Source organism: Lissotriton helveticus, chromosome 1_1, assembly GCF_964261635.1.
Source record: "Lissotriton helveticus chromosome 1_1, aLisHel1.1, whole genome shotgun sequence".
NCBI classification, from domain to species: Eukaryota; Metazoa; Chordata; class Amphibia; order Caudata; family Salamandridae; genus Lissotriton; species Lissotriton helveticus.
Window position 1 is genome coordinate 2143590691 of NC_136057.1, and position 15971 is coordinate 2143606661.

Sequence of the window (15971 nt, forward strand, 5' to 3'; positions counted from 1 at the left end):
TGCACGCAGGCCAGATCTCATACTCTGGCCAAACACTGTCCTTTACCTACCAGTTCGTCCATATGAAATAAGCAGCCCAACACTCTTGCTGCACACTGTGCTGGCCAACAAAAAATGTGGCAAATAGGCAAGCAAGCTTGCTGGGAATACTGCCAGCAACCCTCTCGCGGATCCAAAAATCTCAGTAAATCCTTGTCTCTTTTGATGCAAGTCTTTTGCTGTTGGGAGGGTGGAACATCGCAGTCAGGCTGTCCTGGTGGTATAGGACACTGGTGGAGCTAAGCAGGGTGTTTCTATCCTTCAAACTTCAGTTTTCTTTACTTCGGGATTCCACAGCAGTTTCAATTACAGTTAATTTGAGCAACACGTTTTTTTCTCCAAATCGTCGCAAAATTGTTACGATCCAAACGAAGTCCAGAGGTAGCCGTATAGTAAGTTACAAGACCAGGTTTATTAAGCTTAGTTACAGGATTATTACATGGTTAGTAAGTAGCAGATATCATGCAGATAACGGATAGCCCCACCAGGAGCGGCTTCCTTGCTGCTTAGCCCACACGCTCCAACTGTCTCTCCCTTGACCACACCAGGCACTCCAGCATTCCATTACTTCATCAAGCACTCCAGCATTCCATCACTCACATATTCATACTGGCAGAGCAGCAAGGAAAAGGTAACTAAGGGAAAAGATGCAAAGTAACAATTCAAGTCCCAACAGAAGGGCAATATCCCCAGACTGTGAGGTGCAATGGGGACAGAGGGACTTTACTGCACACATTGTGGAGAGGCCCAGACACTCTGGTTTATTGGAAGAAGATAGTGCGGGAATTATGCAGCATGTTGGGGGTTGATATCCCACTTGAGCCGAAATATAGCCTTCTAGATATTCCAAATAATGTTGACATCCCATGAGCTGAACTCCTCTTCAGCAACTTAGGATTTGTGGTGGCGAAGAGGGATATTGCTGAACACTGGGGGGTTATCAGAGGTCCCTACTTTCCAAGACTGGAAGAAAGGGCTAGACATGTACATGGCCATGGAGAAAGCTACATACAAGAGCAGGGGATGTCCCGCACATTTTACAAAGTCTGGGGTCACTGGATAAAATATTATGATCTGGACCTTATTGACAGGGAGCCTGGGTCTTACCTGTGGTCGGCTTTATGTGGGTGTTATGATGATAAAGTGGCAATCACAAGTTTCTTTTTCTACTTAATGTATTACCGGAAGCCTTATCCAATCTGTGTATAATGTGCTGCTGCAATGTTAATCCCCCTCTGATATTTATTACTGTTATGGGTGTGTGTTTGCATCCTATTATGTTGTTTGCATTAATAAACCCCCAAAGTATTTTTTTTAAGTGACTTCACTTTCCAAATGCTCATTTATTTTGGGGATATTCTTTATTCAAATTGAGCCACTTGAGAAACATTTGGAAGATGGTTATAAGCAAGAATTGAGATCTTGAATAGGTAATTCTAGCAGAATTATTTATTTTTGCCTTTGCTGATTTTTATTGTGTGATACCTGCTTTTTGCTCCTCATTCCTATGCTTTCTTTTGTGACTGTGAGCAGGACTGTTGGGCAAAGTGCTTTTGGAAAGGAAACATTGACTCACATTAATTAGGTTACGTTACCAAGTCAAATTGTCACAACTTACTTTTTTTATTTAAATAAAGATGATGTAAAAAAAATCCTACTTTTGCAGCTATCAGACAAACCCAAATCAGAAAGATATGAACGCATTCTGGAGGCTCTTAACGAAAACAAGGCTACGTAAGTGCACTTAAAGTTCTTACATTTTAACATGCTCAGCTCTACAAAATATTTGCTTAAAGTTGTAAATGTGTTTTTATTAAGATAATTGTTTTTCTAAACACCAAAAGCTGTCATTAACCAATGTGTTGCTGTCCTGCTTCTCTTAAGGGTACTAACACTCATTTCTTTTTTATATGTATGCTTACAAATGAAGTAAATCTACTTCAAAACCTCTTCATACAACATAAAAGTGTGGCTGTAACAGTGTCTAGACAAAGTGGTGTACAGCCACTCCACTGTGTTTTCTAAAAATGAATGAGAAAAGAAGACCTTCTATCCTCTTGATCTCCAAACCCAAAACATATCAAGGTGCTAGTCTAAATTAGACGTTTACATTCTGCTAATATCTTGGTACCTTGGTAGGTTTGATTGGATGAAGAATGGTCACTTGCCTAAGATAATCTTGTGGCCAATGCCGATGCCTCTAAGGCAGAAAGTCTTGCCAACCCAGTACATAGATCATGTTCCTGCCGTTTGGATCCTTTCCAATCTTCAGAATAGGAAGCAACGCCCCAAGATAGAACATTTGCATGATGTAACGGAGTCATGATGAGGATAGTTGACTGCATCTTCTGAAGGACGCCAATGTGAGGCAAGATGCCACCGTAGAGTGTGCATGTTGCAGAAGGTGAAGGTTGAGTTCAATGATCAGTCCTAGATTGATGGCTTACGGTTGGTAGTATTTTCCATTCTCCATAAGCTAGGATCACAAATTTGGTTGCATTTAAAATAAAGCTGGTTACTGAGAATCCATTTATTAATGGCAGTCACGTTCATTTTTGGAGTCAATGTATGTCTTCCAGTTTTATGATGATCATTGTATCATCAGCTTATGTCATCCTTTCAACATTCCTTCAGTTGAAAGTTTTTGCTGTACAGGAGTGAGTTAAAGTTTGAACAAAAGTGGCAAGATTATTAAGCTTTGAGGTATGCTAGAGCCTGTTAAAAAAAAAAAGCGAACATGAAGTGGGAGTACAGCGAGATGATGCAGGAACTACCGTAAGAGTAGCAGCCAACGCTATCTAATAGGCTTCTTTGGAAGCTAGGCTTCTCTAATCCCAATAGTAGGGTCGCTTGGGGAACTGTCAAAGGCTACATATAGATTCAATAGCAGAGTGCAGCTTTTTTCTCTTTACATTTGTTTTTAGGGTATCTGGATGATGGACTCAGTGCCTCTGCCAAAACCTATTTAACAGATCCTCAACTTAGTGGAGCAAATATAATGGCGAGAAAGACAAAGGCTTTTTCCCCCAGTCATTGTTTGAGGCAGGAGTCTGACATACTATGTCAGAGACAATGAAGTCTCTCATGTTGAGAGACCAGAATCCTATGTGAGACCATGCAAAAGAGCACAGTGCTTTTGGGGAAAAGTGCCTACTGGTTTTCCAGACATGCATTCTGATATGCTACCCTAGAAAAAGGGCCACAATAGATGTGTGAGACATGGTGAGAGGGTTGATGGCTTCTTTGAGCTTACCTGTTTGACTAACAGTAAATAAGTTTTTACAGGTTGACTCTCCAGAGCTTACGTTTGTACTCTGGATGATCGTAGGAAGGGTGGTACTGGAAAGTTTTATCTGTGATGGAAGATAGTTCACTGTACAGCTCTAAGGGAGGGTACTGGTAGGTTGCAATGTCCTGTGATTTCTTCTGCTGTCTTTCTGCTTTCTCTGTCCTTTAGTGGCCTCTTGAACCACAGTGACTGTACCAAAAAAAAAGAAAAAACTTTGATGCACAGAAATGTTCATCTGAAACCTAATTTGTTAGTTATTTTTAGCCTTTTATTGAATGGCTTTGTTAGGTGGTAATGCGGTTGTGGCCTATATTTCGGTTTGTGTCTACCAATGAATAGATTTAAAACTAAAATGCAAAAAGTTTTTAAAATGGCGCTGTGGGAGTTGAGGCTTGGTCGTCCCACACCCACATGATGACTACTCTCTAGTGAACTCTGTACTGTCCACAATGAATATCCACCGTACCTCGGTTCTCCTTGACCAAAGGTGACCACCAAGACCAAAGACTCATCTGGAAGGGAAAGTAAACAAAACAGGTCATCTAAAAGGTCCACAAGAACAAACCCAAAGTGGGGGAGGGAAGTAGTCTATTCAGGTTGCTTCCTTATCCCAAAGCCAGATCGATCTGTAAGGTTAACTTTAGGCCTCAGGTAACTAAACACCTGCATTAGATCTCCTCATTTCAGAATTACGACACTACAGGTCACAACTCTGCTGAAAAGACAAGACTATATGGCTACATTAGATGTCAATGATGCTTCCCTGCACATACCAATGAATTGCAAGCACATGAAATCTGGTTCGTCCTGGACAATGTACATTATCAGTGCTAAGTGTTACCTTTCAGTCTAAAGTCTGCACCAAGCTTTTTTCAGTGCCTGGCTGCAGTTGGTGCGCACCAAAGTGGGAATACACATTTACCCTTGTTTAGATGATGAAGGAATGCTCACAGTATCCATGCCGAAAGAACATTCGTATTGTGATGCAAACACTCAGTGTTTTTTGTTTTTTTTATATAAACTTTTTTTTTTTTAGAGTATTATATAGCACGAAACCGACCTAAGACAACTGGTATCAGAGCGCTTTACATAAGCACCAGTTTTGTTACATGAGGACACATACATTTTTTTGCTAGGCACAGTGAGATTAAGTAATTTGTCCAGAATTACAGGATGTTGAGCATAGTTGCCGAGACTCAAACCCGGTTTCCCAGCTTTGAGCCGTAAGGCTACATCCTCTTCCCTATTGGGTTTCATTGTAAACCTGGACATGTTCAGCCCGTTCCCAGAGCAGAATAAGCTGTACTTGGTGGTTCCCTACATTCAAAGTGTGCACAGGCCTGTTCACCAGCAGGATCTTTGCTTTGAATGTGCAAATTTGCCTCCGCCAGACGGCATAGTCTCTGATAGTGAAAACCATAAGGAAAGTGATGGGCACAATAACATCCTGCATGCCACCTATTCTACATGCCAGACCCCACATGCACCCAATCTAAGAATGGTTGCATAATAAGCGCTCACATGCCACTGGGAGTTTGGAGGATCTAGCAGTTTTTTAATGTTGCATTTATTCAGTTGTTTACCTTTGAAAAACACAGGATATCCTAGCAAATTGGTAATTTATCATGTGTTATCGCTTTAGCACTAATATTCTGAATTGCATTGCATCATACCATGGTAAATGCTTAATTAAGAGTATATAGTCTGCAGAATCTTAATTCAAAATCTGCATAACCAACTAAGGGAGGATCTAGTGCTTGTCACAGAGCGATTATTGAAAGAGATAATATTGTGGAACACAAGCCCTATCACTTCAAATTGCCAATTTCAGCAGTGAGCATCACCAGAGATTCTTCCCATGCTGGTTGAGGGGCACACGTGGGTAGTGTCAACATGCGGGGTATGCGAAACCCTACAGAGGCAGTAAAGCACATAAATGTGTTGGAACTCAAGTGTTTTCCCAGCACTTAAGGAATTTCATGCCTGTGTAGGGGGAAAAACAGTAAAGATCCAAACAGACAATACAACCATGTGATAAAGTTCCCTCTTTCTGCATGGTTGCCCCACTTTTTGCTGAATTGCTGATGTACTTTGACTGAGTGTGCCCATTTCCCGCACCCCCCCCCCCCCATTCTAAAGACCACAACAAATACGATCACAGGGCTGCCAGTAAAAGCCTCATGTCACCCACTTTAATAATTCATGGTGGGTCTGTTGCTGCCCAGAGCATTTGTGCCCAGGATGGCATCGATGCTCAGCTACAAATTTATAGGAATCAGGAATGTGTCTCTTTTCTCTGTTTACTTTATCCGCGCGCCGGAACACTCTTGAGTAGCTGTGTGCGTTATAAACTCGGTTAACATAATGTAACATCAGTTGTTCTGTTCCGAGTGCAGGCAGCTTCCCTTTCACATAGTTAACTGAAAGAATGAAGAGTAGGCGGATCACCTCGGAGAGGTCCTGACCTCGTCGCTGGAATTCCCAAGTTAGGTGCAGTGTGCAGTGAAAGAGCACACCGGATGTATCCAATGGTGACAGGCACTGGGGTCTTAAGGTGCAAGATAACGCGTTGTGCTTGTAAATATGCATTTTTATCATCTAGACTAGCAAGGTGTGTTTTAGTATCGGAGAGGCAGCGTCTTTAGTTCTCCTGTCTAATGGGAGTAGAGAAGTAGCACCAAAACGGTGCCCTACAATGACTACTGCGTATGTTCAACAGTAGTCGGGGCAGTCTTTCGAGCAAGGCTAAAAAACAGAAAAGGCATGACCTAACCTTGCCCTGGTAAATGGAGAACCCTCAAAATGGAGCAACGTTGATTGCAGCCAATGGCAAGTCTGTGTGTGGGCAGAAGCCTACGATGCAGATACTCCAGGTCTCGGTCTGAGACAGCGCATGTGCGCCGTCTTAGGGCAGAGACCTATACATCACGAAAGGGGGCCTTTAGAAATTTGGCAGAGCATCACAAAACTTAATGTCTAGGTTCACTTTATGAAGAATCAAGAACAGGTAGTCCAAGTAAAGGAATAAAATGGCTTCTGGGTATTTAAACTAAGTACTTCCCCTTCAGAGTCTCTACATTTACCTAGTTTTTGATGCAGAGTCCACAAATAAAAATTGTGTGCAGGGCATAAGAGAAGAGATATTTGGGAGGGGAAAAAGTGTGGCAAATTATTTAAAGTATTCATCCGACTGATTCCTTCTCTTTTCTTTTTCTTTTTATGAGCTCCGTACAAAATTATTACATTTCCGATACATTTCTTTCAGGCTTCCTAAACATGGTTGCATTGAAGATGTTGCCCAAGTTTAGGTTTAAAAAAATGTAATATCTCATATTCATTTTGGTCTCAAAGCCTGTTCTTTTAGTAAGGAGTTTGTATTTCAAACAAAATCTCATAACCCTTCTTCAGTTTATATGCTCACATAATCTGGGTCGGTATGGGCTACTGTGTGTCACCTGGCTGCAGGCTGGCTCACTGGAAAGGCTGGGCATGGCTTAGACCAAGTGGCCATGAGAATGTCCGTAAGGAGCTCGTTCAATAGTAATAGGATCAGTTGAAGTCTGACCTATTGAAAAATTTCAGTCAATAAATTGACTTTGGGTTTGAGAATAGACATTTGCAAGCCAAGCATTTCTGCTGCTCTTTGCACTACTGCTGCAAAAAAAAGATGCTTTCTTTCATTGCTGGACCAGGTGGTGAGTCCAGATCTGCTTTGGTAAGGTAGTTGGCCTACTGCCATTTTGTAACTCAAGTACAGCCTTTCATAAGTGTAATGAGGGGTGATCAGATTGTCTGCCTCCCAGTCATCAGTGTTGTGAGGGACATCAAGTATGTCCTGGATCTTGCAGAAGAAGGCCTCTATTTTCTGATAGTACTGCATCAAGGGAGAGTCGAAGGATAATTGACTGGCTCCATCACCCCTCGCACAGTCCTCCATCTAGGCATAGTCCGAAACTGGCATGTGCAAACTGGATCCGGAATTGACATGGACCCTCAGACCTGAATGCAGCTGCATGGGGCCTGTGAATTTTGGGCATGCAAGGACAGCTAAGAGTCAGAAGTTGCCTGCAGTCACATCATGGCTTGAATCTTTATTCCCAGGGAGATCTCTTCCCTGGTACACACTCTTAGAACAAAATGTATAGTTGTCAGAAAATAGGCAAAGGAGAGAGAAACTCCGGCAGAAAAGGAGTGGATATCCGCATGTAGGGATTGGGTTTAAATGCAGCGCCACTCTGTCCCTTCCGGGGCATTCTGCAGGCACCGGAGGGTCATATGGCGTCACCTACTGGTGTACAGGTAGCATTCCTGCAAAAATAAGAAATCTCCGGATCCATGGCGCCTGGGCATACAGTATACTCTAAAGATGAGAAGCTGATGTTAAAGTATCCACCAGAAATGGCTTTACCAAAGCTTATTCTTTGGACATCTCACTTTTGACCTGGAAATTAGGGCTACGTGGTTTTTTAAAACATTTTTTTATTGCATACTTGCATGTAATTACTGGCATTTCACATTATGCTGTAAAATACCCAACATTACGCCCGTCATGTAAATAAAGAGCATACAATTCTATCACATGAGCATGGGGTAATGCAAACGACCAGGACTCAAACAGCTGTTCATGTCACTTATGTTTTTTTGCACTATTTATTGGTGAGAAGTGGATCCTCTCATCTAAAATGGACAGAAGGAAACATTTGTGCTAAAAAAAAAAATCCCTAAATGACATATATATATATTAATTTTCTTTTTAAATGTAAGGTGATTATGCAAAAAAAATTATGCGGACTTCACACATCTTAGATATAATTTTGCATGTTCCCTTGACAAAGGATTTGTAAGGCTCCATCTCTGGGTAAAGCAGTGATCACATTTTAAGTTGTCTAGATGTGCTCAATGTGCCCAGTTCCTAATTATGGCTATATAGTCTAGACAAGTTTTTTTAAACCAATTTTATTATTTGTGTTGTTTCATGCATTTACACTATAGGTATTCTTTCTTATCTTATTGGCTACATATATCTGTGTTGTAAATATTTACATAAATCTAATCTTGTACGTAAACGCCCCTTTACAAACTCCCCCCTCTCCAGGTCATATCTAGACATCAGTTCTATGTAGTGGTACATTCTGATCAAGTTACAGCCTCCATTCATTTTGCTGCAGTCTCCCAATATTTTTAGCATGCCCCTCTCGTTCTATCTTTTTTTTACTCAGCTAGGTGATCCTTCCTTGTGCTCCCTCACGAGTGTTAATGCCCTGGGCTGTCTGGTGGGGATTGTATCAGGAGCGCGGACTCGCCTGACTCCCTCCGGCTATTTAATCCCCTCTACTACCTGGCTCTTTAAATTGTGCCTATTCCCCTGCCTGCATTTCTAAGCAATGCTCGACTCTCACATCCCAACCATGTTTCCAGTTCCTTTTTCCACCCTGCTATCTGAGGCCCCTTGGGCGCCTTCCATCGTCTCGTGATTTCCCCCTTTGCCAGGATTGACGGGCAGATCCTAGAATCTGTCAGTGACTCTTGATTTAGAAGTGTGGGGTAACAGACTAAGGAGACAGTGGGCTGGCGCGCAGAATCCCACCCGCTCAGTAACTTTCGCCACTACAGACGTGACCTCCCACCAGTATGTGTACAGTGTCAGGCAGTCTCAAAACATGTGTAACATTCCCGCGCCAGTACTACATGTTTCCGGCATGAGATATGCCTGGTGAAGAATATAAAAATTAATTAGTTTGAATCTGGAGTTTCTCGATATTTTAAGTATCCTGGCCAGTGTGTTCCCCTACTTCTTATCCTCCTAGGGACGTCCAAGTCTATCACCCAGCTTTCTCTGTGTTGTCAGGGGTTGTAGGAAATCATTACTTATCACTCTATACAGGCATGTGACTGCCTTAATCCTCCCCCTGCTGTGCCTATATAGCGACAGGTGAAGCGAGGTTTAGGTTCCGATGTGCCCATCCCCCAATAACGTCTGACTGCCGCCGTTATTGCTCTGTGGAGCAGGAAATGACCCTGGTGTATACCCCACTCAGGCTGGAACTTCTCAAATGAAAGGAGCTCCATCTATATACAGGTCCCCAAGCTTGGTTCCCCCACCTGTATCCAGTCCTCCAATCCCCTCCGTTGCCCCCGTGTGGCAGGGTATGATTCATCGTCAGTGGGAGGTCTGGTTAGTAGGGGACTCAGCTTTGTGTTCTCTGGCGACACCTTCCCAAGCAATGCTGTATTACCCGTAGTTCATTTGTGCTCTCCCGTGGTTTCCCACTGATCCTCAAAAGTGTCCGTAAGAGCGGGTCAAGCTCGGGGACAAATAGTCCCATCTCTCTTCCCTGCTTCAGTCTCCCCACTATCCATTGTGTAAACCATTGTAATTGTACCGCAAGGTAGTACAATTCAAAGTCAGAGACTGCAAGTTCCCCCTCTCCTGTCGGTTGCTTCTGTGTCACCAGAGCCACCCGCCGGCAGCCGGCCCCCAGATAATTGATATCACGAGGGAGTCCAGTTCAGTGAACCACATTCTTGGAATCCACATAGGCAATGTGGTAAATTAATACAATAGCCTCTGGAGAGCTACCATTTTAAGCAGCGCTGCTCTACCAACCACCGAAGAAGGACATGCTGGCCTTCTAAGAACTTTAAAAAAAATGTAAAAAAATTATAGTTTTATATTGCGCGAACTAACCCCTACACAAAGGGTATCAGAGCACTTTACATGAGCACCAGTTTCGTTACAGAAGGACACATTCATTTTTGTTAGGCACGGGGAGATTACGTGATTTGTTCAGAATCACAGGATGTTGAGCATCATTGCCGAGACTCTAACCTGGTTCCCCAGTTAGAGGTTGACCGCTCTAGCCGTAAGGCTACATACTCTTCCCACCTTGTAATAGCTTCTAAGTTCCTTTCCTGTTGATTTGTTGGGGAGTGTTAGATCTTGACTCCCAGGTATCGCAGTTAACTGGGCTCCCACATGAGGTCACCCAATCCATCTGGTGGGTCCCTGCCCTCCCCAAGTGGGAAAAGCCTGGATTTCTGCGAATTTACTTTGCGCCCCTGACAGCGCCCCAAATGCAGTCATCATTTATCTGGCCCCTCACAATTCCCCTCCTAGGTTGTTCAGGAACAATAGCGAGTCATCAGCATATAGCGCAATGTGATGGGTACCTCCCTCTATCCTCAGGCCTTGGTATCTGTCACCTGTCCTAGCGAGGCATTCTTTCGGTTCCATGGCTACAGCGAACAGCAAGTGGAAGAGGGGGCACCCCTGCCGTGTCCCCCGCTCCACCTGGTACTGCTCGGATATTGTGCATCCCGTAAGCACACTAGCTAGGGGGTCTGTCTAAAGTAGCTTTACCCATCTTAGAAAGCCCCGCCCAATCTGCATTTGATCCATGACGCATACAGAAACCCCCATTTGAGACTATCAAAGGCCGTCTCTAAGTCGATTGCAAAAGACGGCTCCCTCTCTTCCCCATCGCCCCCATTATGGATAACAAGCGTCTTATGTTAAGGGCCGTGTTTAGGCCCAGAATTAACTGCCTGGTCCAAGTGGACAAGAGTGGTCATGAATGGGAGATGTCTTGTTGCTATAATCTTGCTCAATATTTTAAAATTCAAATTGAGCATAGATGGCGTCTTATAGGTTTTAAAGTCCAGGGGTGATTTTCCCGGCTTCAGTAGCGGGATAACTAGCTCTTCCCTCGTGGTGCGGCTAAGTGCGCCCTCCTCTACTGCCGCCTCATACTTCTTCACCAGTCTTGGTCCCAACTCCTCTACGTAGGAAGCATAAAACCCTTCAGGGAGCCTATCTATTTCCAGAGTATTTCCCCCGGCGAGACCTTTAATGGCTGCCCTTACTTCTTGTATGGTAATAGCTGCCCCCAGCATCTCCGCACTGTGTTCTGTGAGGGTGGGGAGGGGAGCAAGTAAGTCCACCACAGGGGTGTGGAATTTTTGAAAAAATGTACTTGTCCAAAGGGCAAAGTGCTACAGAAATCTTCTTGTCCTGTAATGAAATCCACTTGTCCCCTTTACTACCTAAATCATTTAGATGAGGCAGCACACTTGCTTTATTATTCATTAACAGCCTCCTAAGTAAACTTGCCCTCTGCTTCTGCCCATCAGTTGTAATCAACCACCATAAAATGTCCTTATAGAAACATATAAACTTCCACTTTCCTCTCACCACATATGCTAAACTGGTCCCATTTCCTCTTAATTATAGTCCATGCCCTTCCACAGGCTCATCATTGGCTCCATCACCCTTTGCTTCTGATCTTTCACACTATCAGCTTTATCTACTTATCCATTTCCTCAATACAGACTGAATAGTGTTTCCCCTTCACTCTCTCACTGCAGGCCACAGGTTCCATGCCCCTTCCTCCACTGCACACAAAACCGGTTTCATGCTTTGTCCCTTTGCCTCCAGCTCACCAGCTATGTCCCGTTCTCCACCGGTTCCATACCTCTTCCACTCTGATATCTTATCTCCACACCAAATCATTCTATTGTAGTTTTGTTAACTGCTTTAAAACCCTTGCATCCACTCTTTCATAACAAGCTTCCTGCATTTCTTAAGACTGTTTGCGAGTTGTGCTTGGCAACAGAAAGGCTGCCAGCAGTCGATACCGCTTCACCAAACCACTCCTCCCTATACATCATGAGCCCTGCACTCTGCCCCTATAGCAACCACAGTCCTACAGGCATGCTGTGAATAACAAAAGTTGATTGAGACACAAACCCAGATAGGTTTAATGTGACAAGTGCAGAGGTGACAAAATGTATAAGACAAAAGATATATGTATGTCCAGTAACATTGGCATCAACAAAATATTATGTAGAAGTGTGCATTCTTCATTGAAACAGAGCAAGTGATATCCTTCTGATGCAGGACGTTAGCAATCAGCAGGAACAAGCCAAGCATATGGCTGGAGGCATACTTCCGTGACAAAACAACTAGGTGAAAGGAAGGTGGAAAAGCAGTATTACTGTCTTCTGGGTGTAAGAAAGCAGCATAAGGGACAGGCCAATTGCAAAAAGCATAACATGGAATGGGGAAGCAAGACTAAGTAAATACTGAAGTGTTGAGCTAGATGAAGTGAGAAAGAAAGCACCAGCTAGGCACTGATGAAAGTGAGGACCAGCAAACCAGATGAAAGGGAGTATGAGGGCAGACAGGATAGGGACTTACGAGGAGATCCTGTGGCTACATTGAGGGTTGACTTGAGGAATGCGATGTCGGCCGTAGGTCTAGGACACCGAGATAGGGGTGACTCAGTGAATGGGAAAATGCAGTGTCGATAGCAGGAGAAAGTTATACAGGTCAAGTACAGGGTGTGAAAATGCAGGAAGTCAGAGAATCCTGGGGCAATGGAAGAGCGGGAGACTAAATCATGCCACAGTGGGAGAGACTAGCACCATTGCTAGGCAAAATCTGCAAACCGGCAAGATGGCTGAGTAGGTTGAGGTTCATCTGACAACAAGTGTGATATGCAGGTGGCAGTTCAAATCCTGACATGGATCCACATTCCATTGTTCAAGTTCAGTAAATGGAGTATCATGAAAACTGAGCCTTAATAACATCTGTTGATTATAGCTCTTAAAACAGACAGATGTGTGGTACGAATGGCTATATTAAAAACATTGAGCGGTTTGGATTGAGGCAGAGGGAAAGGCCACAGAAAATGAATGGGGGATCTCAATGTAAAGGGATGTGAAGTGTTGAGAAAGAAATACTGGAAAGCAATACTGAAGAACATGGACAAAACCAGACTGCCTTGAGAAAGAAAGACATGAACTGAAGAAAGCTGTCAGATATTATTAGAACAGAGAGAGCAAGTGACAAACCAGAATATGTGAACCGGCTAGGTGAGTCAATGTATTTGGGCTCTGCACTGACAACTGGTGTGATCAGCGTGCCATGGAGTGTACAAAGCGCTGTGGCGAGCTATTAGTAATTGTAAAGACCTCAAAGAATGCAAGGATGATGCAATACGGGGGGGGGGGGGAGTAGTGCTGTGGCTCGTGAGCATGTAGTAAAAAAAGACACTGGTGGCTGACTTACTAGCCAGGAGTACAGAGACAGATGGTTGTTGCAATGAGTTCAGAGTGGAAATATGTGGGATCTGAGTTAGAGGTGGGGAGCTACAGTGATGAAGTAGTGTGCAGGAATGCAAGGAGTTGTGCAAAGAGGAAGCTGAGAAGAGAGGTGGGCAGGTTTGTAAAACAGGAGTGGAGGCACTAATCGGGAAGAGAGTAGCAGAAGGTAAGATGGTGGCATCAAGAAGGGAATATAGCCACAAGCAACTGAAAGATCCAAGGCAAACATGAGGCATCTGGATGAGGAGGAAGGCATCTGTAGGATCATGGCTTCACTTTTCTTGGCAAGTAGTCAGGGGACAGTTTATTCAGCGTAAAAAGTTTAATCTGGTTTCACCTCCAATATTCTAGTTTATAGAAGCATCTTTTTTCCCTGCTGGCATTAGGTCGACACCCTGTTGGCTGATGAAAGCAGAATAAACAAGGGACACAACAAAAGGGAGACTACAAAACCTAAAACCCAATAACCTGCACATATTTAAGGCAAACCACCTCAATCAAGACAAAGGCAATAGTCACTGGGTAACAGACACCCTCTAGACTGGATTTTTCCAGGCAAATGTGCCAAAAAAGCAACCTGAAATTGAAAATATGAGGTCCCCCTGCATATTTTGTGTATGTTCACTGTAATTTGCAGATCCTCGCTCGCTCCAGGCATATCTATGATGTTTGCATATTTAAATCTCTGCATACCTACTCTCAGGCAGTGAAGTACCCACTGTGTCATGCGCTCTAGTGCAAGGAAGGAAATGTGGCACCAGGCTAATGATTGAAGTGTCCGTGCTGCTGTCACTCTGCCTCGTGATTGAAACTCAGATGCAAACACACCGTGACAGGTTGTCGCACGCCTGGTGCAACAGGGGGTTTGAATCCACTCTGCCAATGGAAACGTTGCCAACCTTTTGAAAAACAGGGGCACCACTCAGGGGCACCACACCATCACTCAGGGGCACCACACCATCACTCAGGGGCACCACACCATCACTCAGGGGCACCACACCATCACTCAGGGGCACCACAACATCACTATGCGCTACTACAGCATCACTGAATGCCACAGCATCACTCGTCGCCACCACAGCGTCACTCAGCGCCACCACAGCATCAATCTGTGCAAACAATCAACAACTGGTTCAAATATGTGCTCTCAATGTTTCAAGCTTTATTACAGAAGTTTGTTCATATTTCAATTCTGTTCTTGGATTTTCGCAACAACAAAATACACTGAACATAATTTTCACAAAAGTTATTTACTAAAGTTTAAGCTATTGCCATTATAAATTACAATAAATTTGATTTAAGTATTCATTATTTAAAAAAATAAAAGCCATTGTTATTTGTAATATTAATACTTCTAAGTCACGTAAATACAAAATATGTTGCATTACAAATGCTATAGGTGTCACATTTGCAAAAGTTAAAAGTATTGGCATTGTAAATGACAAAGCTTTTAATTTCACTACTTTCTAAACCAACACATAAATAAAAGATTTGTCATTTACAAGACCAATAGCTCAAACTTTCCTAATGCGAGACCTGTTGGCTATGCCAATGCTTGTTTGTTACGACGTTTTAAAACACACTTATTCACATCCACATTCATGTCTCAATCAACTGCATTCCTCACACAAAAAGGTTTGATAAATCCCAAGTCATTGGTTGAATCATCACCTCATAAGAGTGTGGCTTAAATTAAACATGTCTGCATCCAACTCGGAAAAGTTGTTCACTGTGGGACTTTGATTTTATGTTCATAAATCAACAACACCCTCGGGTCAAGACAATTGCATACTCCGTTTCTTTACAGCGTTCTTAGTTATTATGTTAATGTTATTATATCCTAATGTGGTTAATCAATCTTCCTCTAAGCATGAACAAATGCCTTCCTTTGTGTTGCCACACCTGTACGACCCCAAAGGCCACCCTAAGCCTGTAATGACAAATGTTCACTAAGCCACACATTCAAATATGTACACTAAATATAAAGTGCTACTTACTTTCATTAGATTTACGATCCTCTGTTATCAGAAATGTCACAAAATATAAATCGCCAAAGCAGAGAACTTGAGAAGACACCTGTGCTTGTATTCACTTTCCTGAGGCCAGTGTATAGGGATATAGCAGGAAATGGAAATGTGCTTGACAGGAAACGTGCATAGTGTGCCTAGTCCAGTGGAATATAGAGTACAGCTTACGAGGTGTGTGCAGTCAAACAAGGCTTACTATTAGAACAAACAGGTGAGCGTGATTATTATCTGGCAATCGGGTGGCTCTGAATGTAATTTTCCTTATGGGAACATGATTCCTTGAACAAGGCAAAAGAATGGCCTTACAAGACTAGTCTGCATGTGCCGAACTGCACATAAAGGAAACAAACAATCGTCACGCTCTCTTGATGTGCACACACTCAAAATAGCCTTGATTTCTTTCCGTGGGTCAGTACAACTGAAGGGAGATTATATTCCTTCAAACGACATCTGCATTCTGCAAATATATTTAGCATACATTAATAATGCAGGGATACAAAGAAAGACCTCTC

The 15971-nt window shown here is 43.1% G+C and overlaps 1 protein-coding gene across 2 annotated transcripts in view; it reads left to right on the forward strand.

Moving 5' to 3' along the window:
* The window catches only part of MTF2 (metal response element binding transcription factor 2), a 421361-nt gene that overhangs the window by 287412 nt on the left and 117978 nt on the right, over positions 1 to 15971 (forward strand). For both annotated transcript variants that reach the window (XM_078646339.1, XM_078646340.1), the window contains one exon: positions 1706 to 1773. In XM_078646339.1, coding sequence (XP_078502465.1) covers positions 1706 to 1773 — 68 coding nt within the window. The remainder of the gene's footprint in view (positions 1 to 1705; positions 1774 to 15971) is intronic.